Source organism: Mchenga conophoros, linkage group LG14 (genome assembly GCF_057382185.1).
Source record: "Mchenga conophoros isolate Kocher_MC1m ecotype Shallow Benthic linkage group LG14, M_conophoros_male_GT1.1, whole genome shotgun sequence".
NCBI classification, from domain to species: Eukaryota; Metazoa; Chordata; class Actinopteri; order Cichliformes; family Cichlidae; genus Mchenga; species Mchenga conophoros.
Window position 1 is genome coordinate 21,993,235 of NC_140539.1, and position 18,902 is coordinate 22,012,136.

Here is an 18,902-nt window from a genome sequence, read left to right on the forward strand (position 1 = left end):
TGAAGCTTGCAAAGGGGAAAGGGATTGTATATGTTTGCAAGCAGCATACTCCATTAATATCATGAATATTAACTGCAAGACACTGTATGACATTATGATTGGGAGCTGAGCCCCTATAAAGGTCTGATCATAGAAACGCCCCTGACTGGAACCCATACTGACCTAATGACCATCCATTCCTTCAGAGTCCTGCAGGAGGAAACCCTACAGTGACAAGAGGAAAGCAAGTGGCCATAACGCTCATCAGCCTGGCATCTACTGTACAATTCCTACAGGACAAACTCAACCAGCAACAGTTTGGCTGGGGATTTATGCTAGCAGTAGCTAGTACAGCCCTGAGCCACTAGCCTCGAGCTGAGATGGAGGTGATGAGTGAGCTGCAGAGGTCTGGTCTTGCTCATTGCTCCAGACATTGTTGGTTTTCAAATGTGTAGTCCTCAGACTCAATTGACTCAACTGACATCTCCTGAGGGAATTATTAGATTTCATGGAGCTGCCTCCACAAGCATTGAAGACTTAATATTGCTTTTCCACATAGCTCATGCAATACCGCTTCCAAAGGCCCATTGATGGTGGGTAAAACTGGCAGAGTGCCTCTTTAAATTCCCACAAAATTTTGTATGGGGTGACTTGTTCTAGCATTAACACAATGTTTGGGCTTTCTCCTTGATTAAGAGGAAAAATCCTGTCCTGGAGACCAATGTTAATGTTAATGAAATAATCGTTATTACACTTCTAGTACTTCCATAAATTACTAAAGTCAGGATGGTTGCTCTCTGCAGTGAGCAAACACACACATAAGCAATGTTTCAGTTACAATATTAAAACAGATCTCACAAGCAAAGATCACAGGTCTGCAATGAGATAAAATATGTTTGACTGCACCTCTCACCTAATTACTCTGCAAACTCCTTAAGTTTGTCTTAATTATATTGATTAAAATATTAGTATTTCTTTGAGTTTGACTAAAATGTGCACTAAAATACAGAGCAGTTATTTCATACACAATAGTAAAATAATATTACTGCAAAAAGGGAAAGAAATAAACTAATGAAAACATTTTTAAACAAGTTTAAGTGGCAGTTTTACTCATATGGTCGGATCATTTTAATAATAATATCCTACTGACCACTGGTTTCCAACACACAGCAGTCTGCTTTGATTCTATGATTTTTTAATAACAGTAATAACAGTGAACACATTTCAAAGTTGTAGGTGTAGAAAGAGCACTACTGCGTTTTAAAAACAAACTTCAACATTCCCATGCTGTCAAAATCTATTTTAATAATTCCTTGATCACTTTAAAAATATCTGTAGGTCTCCTTTTTGCTACATCTCAGACCTTTACGCCTCATTCGAAGTAGTCTGTAATCTTTGGGGCTGAATTTCCTCAGGCTAAACTGAAAACAAAAAGAGAACAAGGATGCCTTTAATCTTCCAATATTGCTTTTCCCCTACTTTGCTGTATTTGTCTTTCATGCTTTCGTAGAAAAAAAAGAGTATGTTTGGATAAAATGCTCTGTGAATCACATTTGCTGGTAAGACTTAAAATCCAGCTGTGCCCATAAAGCAGCGGCTCACGCAGAGTTTGATTTAAATAGCACACTGAAGTCAGAGCATGAGTTAAACGGCACAATATAAATGTGTGTCAATATCAATTTCCCTTTGCAGCTAAAAAAAACAGAATCAAAATGTAAATATATATTTTTAATGGAAGAAGATATTTTTGTTTCATATTTTCAGTTAGGACATTTGGTTTGTCACTAATCTCACCTATGAACATACTGGTGCAGTCACACCCACTTCGTTTTAGAGGCCATGAGAAGGAGCGGTTCAGCATTACTGACACAGCCAAACGCTGAAGACATATGAAAATGCACTGCCAATTTTTCCACAGGTCACTGCAGTGCTAGATAGCAATTCAGTGTCCAAATAACCACTGAACAAGACCGATTTTCTGCGCAGAGCTGTAGCTTAAGAGTGCTTAAAACTTGAACCACCATATCTGATGTCCCATTTCAACAACAGCCGCAGAGGTGTGCGTCTCCTGAAGTGAGATAGAATGTTAATGGAGCATGCGGGGGGGGGGGGATCCTTTAACTGTGGCTGAAAATCTGACTTGTGGAACTGGCACATTGACAGCTGCATAGCATTTGCCGAGACGTGGGGAAGTAAGCTCTAGTGACTACGTTGCACCGGCGCTGAGGAACATAGTCACTGAAGCAAGATGGAAAATCAGCCCTGTAAAAATAGACGTGTTCATAAATATAATGCATTCAAGCAATCTGAGAGTCTCATCCATCTGCCATTAGTGCGAGTGAACTCTGTGCGCCTTTATTTATGTTTGTGCAGCCACGTGTGATTCCAAACAAGCCATATTTGCTTGAGAGCCATTTTGTAATTAGGCAGTACACTGGCGCTGCAATAAGCGTTATTGACAGTCTTAAATCCCCAATGAGCTGCAGGAAAGTGTGGGTGGGATGGATGTGAATAAGGCTGCTGATGCTGATATGGCAGGACAAGGGTACAGTCACCTCGCTATGATGCGAACAAGGGTGCGTGGTGCGAAGCACAAAGAATGATACATTTATGCTGAAGTCAGGCTGTGGGTGCATCCCCACTGGTGTATCGATTGAAGGAAGCTGGCGAGGTGCGCTAACAGCGAATAAAATTTACTGACAAATCAGAACACGGATTGTCAGCAATTTTTCTCATTAGCATTCAAAGCGTCGTTCTATTGACAACTGCTTTGGCATTGACTACCTTATACACTTGTCAGCCCGAGAGGTTCCTTTTCTGTGAGGACTGGAGTGAACTCTGCACTTAACTTTGCTAACTAGAATCAAATACCGCTCATCATGCTGAGTAAATTTGGTCTGCGCTTATTCTGCGGGCCGATTGAATTCTTTTCAAACAGCTTCTCGCTATGAGCAATGGGCGCATTCGTGAACTGACAAAAACGAAGCACTTTTGGTTGGTTAGCTTAACAGATTTTCTGAAAATGCCATTGAAGAAGTCACACTTTTTGATTATTTTAAAGGATTTAGACATATTTGAGTTTTTTGCTGGTAAAGCCCATCTCCCACCCTCTGAGAATGTTAAATATGATCATTATACATTTAGTGATGTATTTTGAATGTTATTGAGAAATACTTCCCTTCTAAAACCATAATTCTAGAGCATTTGAATACACTGTATATGCTCATAGCACACTTTATTAGTTACAGCTTGCTTGAACCGAGTTGGACCCGCTTTGGACTTCAGAACTGCCTTAATTCTTCATGGCATAGATTCAACAAGGAGCTGGAAACATTTCAAAACTGAGGCCTGGTGAAGGCCATTTGAGTACAACGAGTTCATTGTGGTGTTTGAGAAAGCAGTTCGAGATGATTGGACCTCTGTGAGATGGCAGCCATCGGACGATGTGTGCATAAAGGGATGGGCATGGTCAGCATGTAGGCCCTGTTCTTTAAACGATGCTCAGTCAGTACTAAGGGTTATGCACCACACCATTACACCACCAGCCTGAACTGTTTACACGAGGAAGGATGGATCCATCCTTTCACGTTGTTTATGCCAAATTCAGACTAGACAATGTTTTCTATTATTCTATTGTAGCCTCAGTTTTCTGTTTTAGCGGCACCTAATGTGCTCTTCTGCAGCTGTAGTGCATCTTCTTCAAGTTTCAATGTGTTGTGTGTTCAGAGATGCTCTTCTGCACACCTCAGTTCTAACTAGCTTTTCTTGTTTTGTTTGTTTGAGTTACTCCTGCCTTCCCATCAGCACCAAGCAGTCTGGTCATACTAGTCTGACCTCTAGCGTCAACTAGACATTTTGACCCCTCACTGGCTAATTTTTCATTTTTAATTTTCAAACCTTTCTCTGTGAACTCCAGAGCTGATCCCAGTAGATCAGCAGTCAGCCGGTCATGCAACAAGGTCACGTTCAAAGTCACTTAAATCACTTTTCTTGCTCAGCATGATGTTCATTTTAAACTTCAGCTAGTCATCTTGAATATGTCGACTTGTCTAAATGCATTTAGTCGCTGATTAGATATTTGTGTTAACGAGCAGTTGAACAGGCGTACCTAACAAAGCGGCCTTTGAGTGATGTCCCACACTACTTGTGGAAAAAGCAAGGAAGAAGTCTCTTTTGATGCTATACAAAGTTTTCATCCTTCATCACTTCACACTCCTCCAGCTGTCCTTGAGCTGTGATGTTTTCCTTTTGCTCAGAGTCAATATGTCTTTTATTGAGGCATATTTGTTCCAGTAGAATCTTTGCAAATAAATAAATAATCAGAATCCTGTTGCACAGATGGTTATTCTGTATTTCATACTCCTCGGGGATGATCAGCTTTCAATCACAGTCCACCTGTCGGAGCCCTCTGGGAATAGGAAAATGTATCTGGTGCCTCAGAGATAAGCACACATCCATAAATACAAACAGGTGACAAATTAAAGAAAAGATCACCATCGTATATTAGTTAGTAAGTTGATGAACCAGTGCAGGACACTAGAGCAGCTGCAGTCCACAATTTAATCGATTCTTTAAGGTGTTTTGATGATGCTTGTGGATAGTACGGACACACTGGTCCAAACTCTCCCACTGGTGTTGCTTTGAAATGTGGAGACTGCAAAGGCTACAGCATATTTTCATACACTTCACATTCAGTGACCCTTTGTGAATGGTAACTTTGCGTTAGATTGTATTGATTTGCAGTCACTTCTCCTACCACCATCGGGAGATTGCTTTTACTTTAAGGGTTATGATTTTTCCTTAAATTTGTCACCTGTCTTTATTTGTACGTACTCTAAATGTAAAGTCTTCAGTACGCACTGGTGCACGACAAACACACACATATAGCCAGTGAACCCTCCGCCTCGGCAGCTGCTTGCAATAGACATTTACAACTTTCAGCCGCTAGTGGTTCAACACCTCTGTTTCCCCCCGTGTGCCAGTACAGTTTTAGACATGGCATGGCCAGCTGGTAAATATTCATCAGCTATGAATCAGACCACTGCTGCACCGGTGCAGCACTGCTGTGTTGATGTGTCAGTGTGAGTGGGTTGGTGTCCGTGTGTGCACACGAATGCTCTTCACACCGCATCACCTTCCATCCCCAAAGACCGCCTGTATTGTGCATTGTGTGACCAAGTGGGGCTGTTCATTTCACATCAGCTATCAGGATAGATCCTCCTCCTCTCTCGGAGTGACAGCAGGGTAATGGCTCTGGCTTTCTTCCAGTGGCCAGTGAGAGATGAGAAGACGCAACATGAGGGATGGCAGAAAAAAAAAGGAGAGAGTGTGTAATAAGGGATAAAGCAGCGAAGAACAGTTAAGTGACGTGAACGTGGAGCAGCCGCCCATTTTAGTGCCAAAGCCAGAGGAGTCCAAGCTCTGACTCTACATGAGAGTTTTGAAAGTAATCATACAGTAATACTGATGTCGCCTGGGTCTGAATTACACATGCTACAGCGGATATGTCTCCTTATAGAGTTAGCTCCTGTGGAGTGTGAGGAGGGACGCCCAGGGTTACGTGCTCTGCTTGGACAATTTCGTCGCTTGTAGCAAACCATTACTTGAAGCGCACAGAAGAGCTGTACTGCACTCAGCTAAGGAGAACGGGCAGTTAAGTGTTTCGCTTAACTGGCAGGAGAAATGAGCAATGAGGACAGGTGGGGGGATTTAAGTGACTCTAATAGTTTGAGGAATAGCTCCAATCACTGTTCGGGGGCACCTGGTGAGTACACAAGCACAAAATGCTCACAGCTGTCCTTGTGTATAAGTCAGATCAAATACAGATCTCTGTTATAAGTGCTGCTCAGCTTTTGCTGCCCCTTTCAAGAGTAATCAGATTACCTCAATGAGCCCAAACATTATGATCACACCTGCCTGATATCCTGCTGCTGGTTATTTGCGTGCAGCCCAGCAGCTCAAGGCACGCGGTTTATCTGGCCCTGTTGACTTGGCCTCTGTTCTTTGCTTGGGTTTAGCACACTTACTGTGAGAACTGACGGTTCACCTACTGTCTAGTAGTTTTATCTTTGGCATACATCACAGAGATGACAGACGTGATTCACTCCATCTTTGTGCGTGGTCAAAAACTCACAGCTCATCTGTGTATGACTCAAGTAGGTGCATCTTTGACCCCAGAAAAAAAGAAAGTCAGTTTGAATTTAGTAAGATTCACCTACAGGTTAACATGCAGATGCATCAGTACCGACTCTATCATCCATATTTTCCCCTCCCTGTGGAGAGAGGATATTTCTTTGTAGTCAGAAAACAATGCAATAGGCAGTTGCACTCTCTGACCGTCAAGTCAAGTCCTCCATAAACAGAGACACTGAAAAGAATCATTCCATATCAGATAAATGCGCTGTCTCTGCTTATTTAAGGGAAGAGTGACGTGAAGCGTATCGTTTCAAATACCTGGATCCAGCCATTTTCTTCCACTTATCCAATTCGGGGTCGAGGGGGTGCTGGAGTCTATCCCAGCTGCCAGAGAGCGAGAGGCGGGCTCCAGCCTGGACAGGTCTCCAGTCTGTCACAGGGCTAACACAGAGAACGCCTATGGAAAATTTAGAACCCCCAGTTAACCTAACCCCACTAACTCCACGTCTTTGAACTGTGGGAGGAAGCCAGTGTACTGAGGCAGAACACACACAGACATGTGGGAGAACATGCAAACTCCACACAGGATTTGAAACCAGGACTTTAATGCTGTGAGGCAACCAGTGCTAACCACATGCCACTCCACTGTACTGCACATTTCAAATACCTTATAATTTAAAATAAATTCAATGTCAGAGTTCTTTTTAGAGGTGAAAGCACCTTTTATTCAATTTTCAAGGTGAAAATGTTAATGCCGAAGCTTCTCTGTGGGCCGCAACGTAATAATCCATTCCTCACTTCTTCCCCTCTGTCAAATAGTGCCCTTGTGAACTAGTTTGGCCAGATTAGCAGGGCTCTTGACTGGAGTCATTCTCTTGCCGAACCCCTGGGTGAACTTCTGCTCCAGTAGGTCCTGAGAGACAGCTCACCTCCGGGCCTTTACCGAGGATTATTAGCGTCCACTGAATTCGTGCCCTTTTCAGAAGCCAGCAGGATGCTGTCAGATGAGTTAACGCTGACGGCAGGAGACCCTCTTGGATGTTCCAAATGACTGGTTTAGGGGGCCTCGAGACCGTGGAGAGAATCACAACAAACGACCAAACAAAAGAGTCATTTTCAATTCCAGTCAGGTTTTGTCTGCGCTCACGTAGATTTTTTACTTATTTATCTTTTTCCTTGAAGTAGATTCATTCCTTCCTGATGGTGGCATTAGTATGGGAGCATTATTGATTAGCATTCTGTGGGAGCATGTCTGCTAGATTAAATCACCTGACCCCAGCTTGGACTCACAGCATCCACGCCAGTTGTGCATTGCCGCTGCTTATCTACAGCAAAGATGCAGCTGGAGTTGTGAAAACTTAGTGAGGTTACGTCAGGCCTCCGAGTCACACTGAAACTGAAAGGAAGCAAGGGCCCAGATTTGTCTTAAAAGTGCACTTTGACGATGAAGCTTGTGTAACTTTAAAATGTTTTAAAAGCCCCAAACATTAAGAAATCAGTATTCACAACATACTCTCCTGCAATAGCATCACAGTGAGAGATAATAGGAAATAAGCAGGATTAGACTGGGGTCAGATGAAGTGCCCCAGGTCCACATTTTTAAACTCTCTCTATCTCAGTTTCTCAGTTAATTTCACCTTAGAAATTAGCTTCTGGCTTCTTGAAAAGCTTCACCGCTACCTGGAAAATATGCTCGCTTACATTTTACATGACCTTTTTTTTTCTTTTTCTTTTTTAATCCACTGTTTACAAATACTGCCGATGTAAAACAAACCTGTTCTGCTTCAAAGCTCATGCAAAATTCATGCTCATGCCTAAAACATAAAGAGAGCCAGTGGTGGGGTAGATGCAACTCGTAAGAGGACAGCATGTTGTAATTATGGATGTGGGCTTTAAAGAGCGCTGCCAGTGCGCCTGCTTGTACTGTACACGCTCACCAGGAACGATCGCACAAAGGAAGCAATGTAGGCTTCATGCAAGAAGGAAAGACTCGTGATTCCTAGATGACTCACGCTCAATGATTCATGATGACTAGAATTGTACTCTGCAAAATTAAAAGAAAAAAAAAAGGGGGCTGCACCACACTCTGCTTTGAGTACAGGCAGACCGATTTTTTTTTAAATAAAATGTGAGCACACCAGCAGCTTAAAGGTGCTATAAATATACAGATCCGCTAAGACAGATCCATTGATTTACATAGTTTATTTGAGATAAATAATGTGACATTTTTCAAGCAATAAGATGATCTGCTGTCAAATACCCGTTTACCATCCAGATCTGGATTTGGCACCAATCATCATCCATCCATGTCTTGGGAAGAAATACCACATTCTCCCTTTAATTCTAGTTTTCTGGGCTCTGTTTTGAATTACTCTCCTCCCTGTGTGTCTTGATTATAGAAGCAACGAATTAAGGATAATGAATAACTAATCATTTTCTCCTTTTAGCCAAATCAAGCATCCATGTGAGCATGGCAGCCTCCATTCATTGCTGTCACATAGTGTAAGAGAGGGTTCGCCTCACGCCCAGAGGACTCAGAGCAGCTGACTCCAGCCATATGTCCGTTAGCCCCACTTAAACTTTTTCCACATCTCACTTTTGTTTCCATGTCTGAGAAAAAGCCTGCCGCCTGACTGAGCCGGCCAGCCAGATGGGGCAGCTGTGCACCTCGTCAGCTCTGGTTATCAAAATCAGCAGAAGCGTGGCTGCCGACAGCGCCATCGATTTCTGCCGCGGCCCTGAGGTTCTTTAAGCCCGGGTGTGGTCCCAGGTCACAGCTCAACAGCGCAGCGCCCATGTGCTCCACTCTCTCCGGTTTCTCTTTCACAGCAGACTGAACCAGGGAGCCCAGTGCCAGCTGGCCCTGCCTGGAGCTTTTTACCCAGATACTCCATCAAACCGCGGTGTCGTAATTAGACAGGGTTAACACTGAGCCAAGCCACGCCGAGCCACAGGTGCCTATTCATTACTGGACAGGTTGATTAAAAAGCATCCCGCAACAGCAGCAGTCGCTGAATGGGTTCAGGCATCCTCTTCGTTGTTTGGTATGCATGGATCTTTGCTCTCTCAGGGTTTTTTTTAAAGCATATTGCTTTCATTTAAAGGAGTCAGTTCATTCATCTCTTTGCATTGGCTTAACTCACCCTCTCCACGGCTTGCCTGGCTCATTGTTGTGCTTGGGACACAGATTACTCCAGAGAGGCTATGGATTAACTGGACTGCGGATGGCACATTGATCTTCAGCCCCAATCCATCCGATATTGGCTTCTGCTCGATGAAAGGAGAGAAGAGAAGCATGAAAATCAATCTTATAAGGTCACGGGCATCGTTTGTGGAAACAGCTTATTATTGAGGTGACTTCTGTTGGATGAAAAAGGAAAAAGAAAGAATTGTCTTTGATTGACTTAAATAATTTCCAAAAACATCTTGTTCGGATTTGAATAAATGGGGAGGGCATCCAAAAATGCAAATATTAAAAAAAAAAAAAAAAGTTGTTAAAACCCGGTGGAGGTGGTGAGGAGAAAACAACCTAATTATTCTGGTTTGACAAGCAGGTGCAGACACCATCCCTCTCTCCCCCTGGAAAGTGGAGAGAGAGTGGGTGTAGCCATAAATCACAATCTGAATAGCTGATTTTTTTTTTAAAATTCCACTATAACTTTTTCTAAGCTGTTCACATTCTTTTCTTCTTTATTTATTTATTTCCTCCACGGTTTGAAATATAATAGCCTTTGATGAGCACCACAAAACTAGTCAGTGATATATTGCACAGAAAAGGAAAAAGAAAGAAAAAAATAACCCCACTGTGCCTCTGCTAGAAGAGCTACACAGAAGTAATGGAGGACTATGACTAATTATTTTGTTGACTGATCTTAAGTTTGACCTCACACAATCTTCACACTGGTGACTGACTTTATATTGATAGGAACAGCGGCTGACGCTGAGGCTCGTGTGCGTCATGCTGCCAATGAATACTGATGAAGGGATTAAACGAGGAGCAGCATTATGTTTTTACGTTTGAAACTTTTATTGGGTGGTGCTGCTGAATGCCACCAGCTGCAGCAACGAGTTAAGCACCAACTAACCAGCCCAATTCCATACAATGATAAAAGATGAGCACAGGCTGCTGACAGACTACCTGAGGTGTCAGACCGTTCTCACTCCCGAGGCGTAACATCCTGACGTTTTGTCACGTCCCGCGGCGTTCCTGGGGAATGCAAAAGGTGACCTTTTGATGACCATCCTACCCAATGTTTCTGCGCAGACGCGGCGCATGCGCACAACACCAATGCCAAATTGACTTCTTTTTCTCTCACCAATCCTTGATACTTCTTAGGGTTATGGTCATGGTTAGGGTTATGGTTAGGGGTAGAGTTAGGTTTAGTCGCAAGTCACCGTCAAATTATAATACGGGTAGGACGTTTTGTCAGAGTAGGATGGTTTCTCAGAACACCAAGTTATGGATGAAATCCAGTGGAATAACGCTCCCGCGGTAATAGACGTTCCAGCCCTGTATTCCAGCCCTAAACCTAACCTTATCCCTAAGCCTAACCATAACCTTATTCCTAACATTAACCAGCACTTTAATGACATTAAATAGTGTTTTCCCAAGCGATTTTAATAAAAAGAGCAGACGTGTAGATTGAGCCCAAACGGTTCTCATATTTCCCCATGTTTCCAATGTCGTCATTTAGGAACGTGTAGGGTGGCTGAAAACGTAATATGTTGACGATTTGTCACCTAAAATGTTACGCTTTGGGAGTGAGGACGGGTTGAAGGTGTAAATACTGATGCGAGTGTGTCCCCACTGGAAACATTACCGAGATACATGAGAAAATCTTTGGGAAGGATATTGATTATCTTCTCACACTACCGCCTATCAAGGTTGCGTTGGGATGTATTAGATGTATCAGCTACCTCTTGGAGTTTACTGTGGCAGCTGAAAACTGGACCAAAAAATACAAATCTGACTCATTTTAACAAGCGCCAAACTCTGATAGTTACACAACTGAGTCATCTTCAAAATGCAAGTCTTGCAGGCGTTCCTGATTTACAGTCGGTAGCGTTTGCCAAAAGTGCCTCAAGGAAGGACAATATGCACGATGCTCTGAGTACCGGCTATAATAGGAAGATCACCATGATCATTCAGCGGTCATGCTGACACCATCCTCCCTATTCTGGTATTCTAAACAGTACCCGGAAGTAGACTGCTTGGTCGAGTTAACCTCCTGAACTATCTACAACACATGGTGAAAACCTGAAATTAAGACAGAGAAGGCTAGACGTGAATCATGATCATTACTGATCACTGATGACAGATTTAGATATATTTTCATAAACCATTCATTTGCCACATCAATAAACAGCATGGCAGGGCAAAATATTGCATTTTACACACAGTACTGGTACAGTATCTAGAAAATGTGGGAAAATACTGGCATCATATACAGTACTTAGCTACTTCTGAAGAAATTAAAATGGGACCCTAAAAAAATTACTATGTACAATAATGGATTTCAATACATTTTACATCCGATGAAAACGTTTGTTGTAAGATTCAGATAATTATTTTTTAAAAGCTAGACATTTTAAATGAGAATAAGAAAGAAAAGTATTTCTTTGTGCCCCCCTTTCCCTGTTAATGCCCTACCTGGCCCCCTGGCAAAACTTTGCTAGACCCGCCCCTGCACAGTTACCAGCTGTCAGCTACATAGAAGAAGATCCTGGTGTTATTTGTCTCTCAGAAACAGTTCATAACTTCCCTTCAACTAATTCATGTCACCTAAAAGGTAAACCTGTTTCTCCATCACCTGTTCAGCTCTGATGATTCAGTAAGGACATCTCCTGGTTTCATCTTCATGTTTCCCTCTCACCAGATAACCAACTAACCTTATAAATAAAATAAGACAAAACAAGTTCAACATCATTAACACCATAGCACCCGCCCAGCTGTATAGAAACTCCGTCATGCTAGCTAGTAGCAGTACGAGTTATTGTAACTGACTGTAAAAGGTCAGCATAACGAAAATAAACTCCACCTAAACTTGGTCTCTGCTCCTCCTGCCTTTCCGTCATCCACCTGCCAGCCTGTTGCACCTGCTGGCCTCCACCACTTGCTAATGTTGCTGAATCTGTGGAAGCTCCGCCATAGCCATCACCAAACAATTGAGTTATTTTTACACATCTCCCAGCATCTGGCCAATCCACCACCTTTCAGTGTTTATACCGTTACGGAAAAAAACGAAAAAACAAAACATCGGCCCATAAAAATGAAAAAGTCCAGTCCAGCTATGTATGATAGGCACATGAGCATCTAACTTCCCTTTTATTTGATACTATTACTGATATCATTACTCCTGCTCCACCTGCTGCCATTATTTCTTCTGCTGAAGACTGTGAAACATTTCTTGCTTTCTTTTTAGAAAAAATTAGCAATATAAGGAAAAAATTGTCCCCATCAGCATCTGCACTGTCAGTTCCTACGCCAGTTCGGCCTGTTGTTTTAGAAAGATTTTTACCTGTTTAACTAGCCGAACTGGGTAAAATAGTTAGTGCAACAAAAGTATCCTCTTGTTCACTCGACATTTTACCCGCATCGTTATTTAAAAATGTCTTTTACTCTATTGGTCCCTGTGTGCTCACTATAATTAACACCTCTTTGGGATCTGGCAAAGTTCCTGCCTATTTTAAAACTGCTGTTATATACCCTCTGTTAAAAAAGCCTATGCTGGACCCATCTCTCACTAGCAACTACAGACCGATCTCAAAAATACAGTTAATTGCTAAGATTTTAGAGAAGATTGTGGCTAAGCAGCTTACAGCAGTTTTAGAAAAATATAACATCTTTGATAAATTTCAGTCTGGCTTTCGTAAAGCTCATTCTACTGAAACAGCCCTTCTTAGAGTTTCTAATGACATTCTGATGCAAAACGATGCGGGTAAGTGTTCTGTTCTTTTAATGTTGGATCTCACGTCGGCCTTTGACACCGTTGACCATTATATTTTGCTTGATAGGCTGAAATACTGGGTCGGTGTATCTGGGTCTGCCTTAGAGTGGTTCTCCTCGTATCTCTGTGAACGATACTCTTCTGTGGCAGTTTCTAAGTACAGGTCATCTTCTACGTCCCTGTCCTTTGGTGTGCCACAAGGCTCTGTGCTGGGGCCATTATTGTTTTTAATTTATTTACTTCCTCTCCAGCATATTTTGAGCCCTTTTGAGGATATTTGTTACCACTGCTACGCAGACGACATCCAACTATATATATCTTTTAAACCTGAAGATGCTTCTAAACTGCGGATTTTAAATGTGTGTTTGGAAACCATCAAAGGTTGGATGGCCGACAATTTCCTCCAACTAAATGAAAATAAAACTGAAGTCCTGTTATGTGCTCCAGACAGACATGTACCCAGCATAATGAATGCTCTTGGTCCCCTTTCAACGTTTGTGAAACCATCTATCAGGAACCTAGGGATAACCTTCGATCCTGCTCTTACATTGGATACTCACGTCAAATCTCTGGTTCGGTCTTGCTTTTATCATTTAAGAAATATTTCTAACTTGAGCCCCATAATAGCTCATACTGAACTGGAGATTGTTATTCATGCTTTTATTTCATCACGACTGGACTATTGCAATTCACTGTTTACATGTCTAAACAAGAGTTCCCTGGAGCGTCTGCAGACTGTCCAAAATGCTGCAGCAAGGCTTCTGACGAAAACATCGAAATACTCACATATAACACCGCTGCTTATACAGTTACACTGGCTCCCTGTCGAATTCAGAGTCCACTTTAAGATTCTGGTTCTCACATTTAAGGCTCTTCAAGAACAAGCACCATCATACATCATTGAACTCTTACAGCCCTATGCCCCTAGTAGGTCTCTGAGGTCTTGTGGTCAGGGCCTACTTGTTATTAAGTATACGAGACTGAAAACTAGGGGTGATCGAGCTTTTGCTACTGTGGCTGTGGAATTCTCTTCCTCAGAACTTAAGATCTGCTGATTCACTGATTACTTTTAAAAAACAGCTAAAAACACATCTTTTTAAAATTGCATTTTGTTAACTTTTGACTGTACTTCGTCTTTTTAATCTGTGTCTATACCTTGTAAAGCACTTTGTGATCTCTTATCTAGAAATGTGCTATATAAATAAAATTTTACTTACTTACTTTAACATCGTGCAGATAGCCTTGTGAGTGTGTTTTATTTACCTGCGGAAGAGATGAATTATGGGAAAGTGGCAACGTTTCGGAGGCGTTGTGTGTTATTGAACCCTGGTATACCTGTGAATGATGCACTGCTGCAGACACCTCTTCATGGTAACTATTGCCAATAGCAGTGAACCTCTCATTCTGGAAGTGTTCAGAAATGGTTTGAAGGAATTCAAGGTGTTGACTTGGCCTTGAACTTACCCGATCCCATCAGTCATCTGTGGGATGTGCTGGAACGTCCATCCCTCCATTTTCTTCTGCATACCCATGCCCGCGTTGAGGGGGCTGCTGCCTAAGCAGAAAGGTCCTACCTTTCCCCAGCCACCTCCTCCAGTTTATCCAGAGGAACACAGAGATGATCTCTCCAGCGTGTCCTGCACCTCAACTCCACCTCACCATGCTGGAACAGCAAGTCAGTTTCTTTAAAGCCTCTCAGCTTTCAGGACATTACTGGGATGTCTTAAGAGGTCTTAAAGAGACTCCTCAGCAGGTCAGAGCTGTTTCTTTGAGGTGGAACTACACAAAATTGGGCAGTTGGTTTTAAACATTATTTAGTTAGCTAACTGTGGCTCAGGAGGTGCAGCAGGTCATGTCCTAATTGGAGGGTTGGTGGTTCAGTCACCGGCTGCCTCAGTGTGCATAACAAAGCATCCTTTGGCACACTGAGCCCTGAGTTGCTCCTGATGTGTAAGAATTAGATAGAAAGCACTTTGTCGCAGAAAAATGCCTGGGTGAATGAGAGATGTTGCATAAAATGCCTTCAGTGCTCGTGTAGAATAGAAAAGTCAATGCATAGACGTTCACACAGAACCTTGATTTTAGGAGCTGTTCAGAATGCGATGCTTGCAGTGCTGTGTTTCTTATTTTTGTGGAAGTGTGGATAAAAAAGCCCAGATTCTAAAGAAATAACCCCTCCTGTTTGTTCCTGTCACAGCCGAGTTATTTAGTCAACCATCCTTATCTTAGAATTAAGCCCCGTGGCAACAACCATAATGATGCGCTCCACTATAATCATGAGCTCGAGCTCTTTGTGTTACACAGCATCAGGTAAACACATCAATCCTCAACTTGATTTTCAACATTGGGCATGTATGCAAAATTTATGCAAATCAGCATCCGAAACCATGTGGGTAAGTGTGCTCTGTTATGTTTTTATACTATATTTAAAAGATGACACAACTCAAAATGCCTAGTGGGTGAAAAAAAAAGAGAACAACGACAGTGCAGGACCTCTGCTTTTGGATGGGACATATTTTGGATTCATTTCCCCCGCCCGTCTCCTCGTGACACTGTTGCGTAGCTGAAGGTGCTGAGGAGAAAGGGGTCGTCTTATCAGAGCTTGACCTGAATTGCCCTCTTGGAAGGCTCCGCTGTGACTGACACCTCTCTCCTCTTTGTCTTCGCCACTCCAATTAGCTCGATGACAGGTGCATGTGGAGAAACAAGACAATCAATTACCATCCCCTCTCATCTGCCTCTGTCCTCTCCTCATCTTCCCTGTGTCTTTATCACACTCTGCCCTCACCACTTCCTTTCTATTACTCTTAATTTATTGGCTTTTCTCCCTCTTTTTCTTTCACCATTTATACCTCATGTGGATTCACATTGTCTCCTCATAAGATATCCTCTCCTCTCTCTCATTGCAGCAAGCCAACAGTTGGGCTGACAGAGAGAAAGAAAGAGGGAGCATGTCATTCGGGCTGCGATTCTTCATCCTGCTTTCCACTCAGACACACTTTGCAAAAATCACTGCCAGACACAAGACAGGTAGCAGTAAACCAGAACAAAGTCACAATAAATGCTACACAGTCCTCTGTGGGATTCTCTTGACTGTGGCTTTGTCTCATTATGGAGGCCGGCAAGATGCATTTCTTGGGTCATTTATTTGTTAGACTCTGGAGTCAAATGTATGTGGAAAATCAATGGGCACCCTAGGTTATTTAAAACACTGATGTCACTGCAGGTTTTAGGGTGGGTCTTCTCCACATGAAGTTTAATGGTGGAAGTTTGCCACCTGCTGGTAATGAACACCTTTTCTGGCGTCTTTGATCAAAACCTCTCTCGTGGTTTCCTTTACGACGGCTCACGCACTCTGACATTTAGTGCTGCCGAATGTCTAGAAAAATATATTCTGTTTAAGGTCAAACGTATAGTTGACTATGAAGGTAACATTAAAGTGGTCCACACTGCCTGCGCCGTCCACATTTTCAACCCAGTTTTCAATTGTGAAGTTGCTTCAGGGGGGAAAGAGATCTGTAATATTTCATGTGTCATCCAGTTTTCAGTTACTCGCATACAGGATGTCATCTGTTGAGTGGTTGGAAAGTTCAAGCCTTGAATTCATTCACAGTGCAGTGAATTCCTGCAAGTGTCCGACTGTCACTTACACAGATTAAAGTGCAGTTTAGCTATTTTAATATTAAATTGATTTACCTGAACTGTGTCTGAAAGCAAGCGACTCCAGAGACTACAACTATAGCTCATAATTAACTCCCCAAAATGTGTTGGAGCTAAAAGAAAACAATTCTGAAACTAAGTTTAAACTAGCTTTAATAACAAAATACATTTAGATTTTTTTCTCTATCAAAAAGACTTTTAATACTGAATACTTGTACTACCACTAAGTCCTACTGCTGCTTTGCATATACTGGATATCTACATAGAGGTAACTTTCACTGTTTCTCTCCCTATATCCTGCTTGAAAGTGGTAAAAAGTTGCTTACTGTAGGTCTTAAGGTGTAACCTTCTAGGGAATTATGTTACTGTAAATGAATGAATGAATTTGCACCCATAATTGTAAATTTTTTATATTAGGACAGCATAAATTAGCAGAACCATGAAGAATTTGTGCACAATAATGTCACACAAAGATGCCTGGAGTGAATTTATCGGCATAGACATCTGAAAAATTTCCACTCCATATGTGTAAAGACAGGAGGAGGGATATTGTGAACAGAAGGCACAGTCTTTTCAGCAGGACCTAAAATTCAACCAGACAGATTAAAAAAGAAAAAAGAAAAATAGGTTTACAGTCACAATGTGTTTATTATTTAATGTTTAGACAAGTCAAGCAACTGATCATTTCTTTGTCACTCTGACCTCCAAATATAATAATTTCCCAATCATTCAGCAATTTCTGAAAACATCACCAGACTAGATGTCTTCTTTTGTTAGACGGGGAAAAAAAGAAAGAAAGAAAACATCAGCACACCGGTTTCTTTTTTGAATGTGTCATGGCACCATTTATTTTGTAAAGTTATGCATAAACCTTCCAACTTGATCATTGTACAGAATATGTTGAACTTCATGACATTATTAGAATATCAGGGAGTCAGATCAGCATTGCCAATAGTAGCAGAAAGAAAGCAGCATTTGCCAGGAGCTGACACTGAACGAGCACGACCGCTCCTTGGAGAAGAGGGGAACAGGGCGAGACACCCAGAGGCAGATGAGGAAGCATGACATAAAGTGTTGGAAGGGATAAATAAGCATCAAAGCCACTAGGCTGTGAGGAAGAGAGGGAAAACACTCAAACATGGTCACAGGGAAAAAGAAGAGGGAGAATCACACGCAAAAGGAGAAGAGGAGCAGATGAGAGGCAAAACACCCCTCAGAGCGAAGAGGACGAAGGAGTCAGCACAGAAATGCAACAGGACCAGATCAGAGCCGGCAGACTCTTCATTCTAGTTAACACCACGCCTAGAATTTATCTGAAATTCAAGACTCAAAACACAGGTCATTTTAACACAATGGGATCCATCAGCAGTGCAACTCTGGCCTCTTCAGTCCGAATACAATCCTGCAATTCAGCAAGGTGTGCTAGGGTGCTTTTATGCTAGCGAGCACTCGGCTCTCCCACTAACCCTCGTGTGACTGAAGCAGGAGAAGCAGCCAAAAACTGTAACACCATGGCCTAAAGCATGCAAGCAATATGGGAAACACTTTAAAAAATGAAAAGAGAGAAAATAAATACATCTTGGGATAAAAAAAAAAAAATCTTAATACATTATCTTAAAATTTTCCTTTTCTTGTTTTGTGTTTCATATATATATATTCTCAACACACTTCTTTGTACATTTTGGTATAAGTTCTCTTTCTTGCAGGGATTCAAGGGATATGGGTGTTAAATGGTAAAAGGGGAGGGGGGTGAGGTTCTGGCGCAATCCCACATCCCTGATTGCCTTGTGCTGAGGAGGAAGAAGAGGCGGAGGAGGAAGAGGATGGGGGGGCTCGGCATCGAAAAGATGACTCCTCCCTTCAAATGTTTGCTCACACTTAAGTCTCTCATTCTCTGTGGCAACTGATGGAAAAAACAAAACGGAAAAAAAAAAAAAAAAAACAGGGCTCAGCAGTGAGAGGACAAGCTTATAAGTCGTCCAGAAAGTCCAGGACATGAGAAGTAGGAACAGACTACAAGTCGGTACTTCCTCTTTGGGACCACAGCCAAAAGCTGCTGCACAGACTTCCACTATCTCTTATCTGAGGGAGAGAGAGCAAGATCTGGGATCAGAAAAGGAACAGATACAGGAAGTGATTCATAAATTAAGAACCAGTTATTCATTTGTCAGCGCTGAGCAT

The 18,902-nt window shown here is 42.2% G+C and overlaps 1 protein-coding gene across 3 annotated transcripts in view; it reads right to left on the reverse strand.

Annotated features, from left to right (window-relative positions):
* Positions 1–17,538: 17,538 nt before the first annotated feature.
* The window catches only part of arhgef12a (Rho guanine nucleotide exchange factor (GEF) 12a), a 43,976-nt gene continuing 42,612 nt past the window's right edge, over positions 17,539–18,902 (reverse strand). For all 3 annotated transcript variants that reach the window (XM_085243388.1, XM_085243387.1, XM_085243389.1), the window contains one exon: positions 17,539–18,803. In XM_085243388.1, coding sequence (XP_085099514.1) covers positions 18,793–18,803 — 11 coding nt within the window. In that variant the 3' untranslated portion in view covers positions 17,539–18,792. The remainder of the gene's footprint in view (positions 18,804–18,902) is intronic.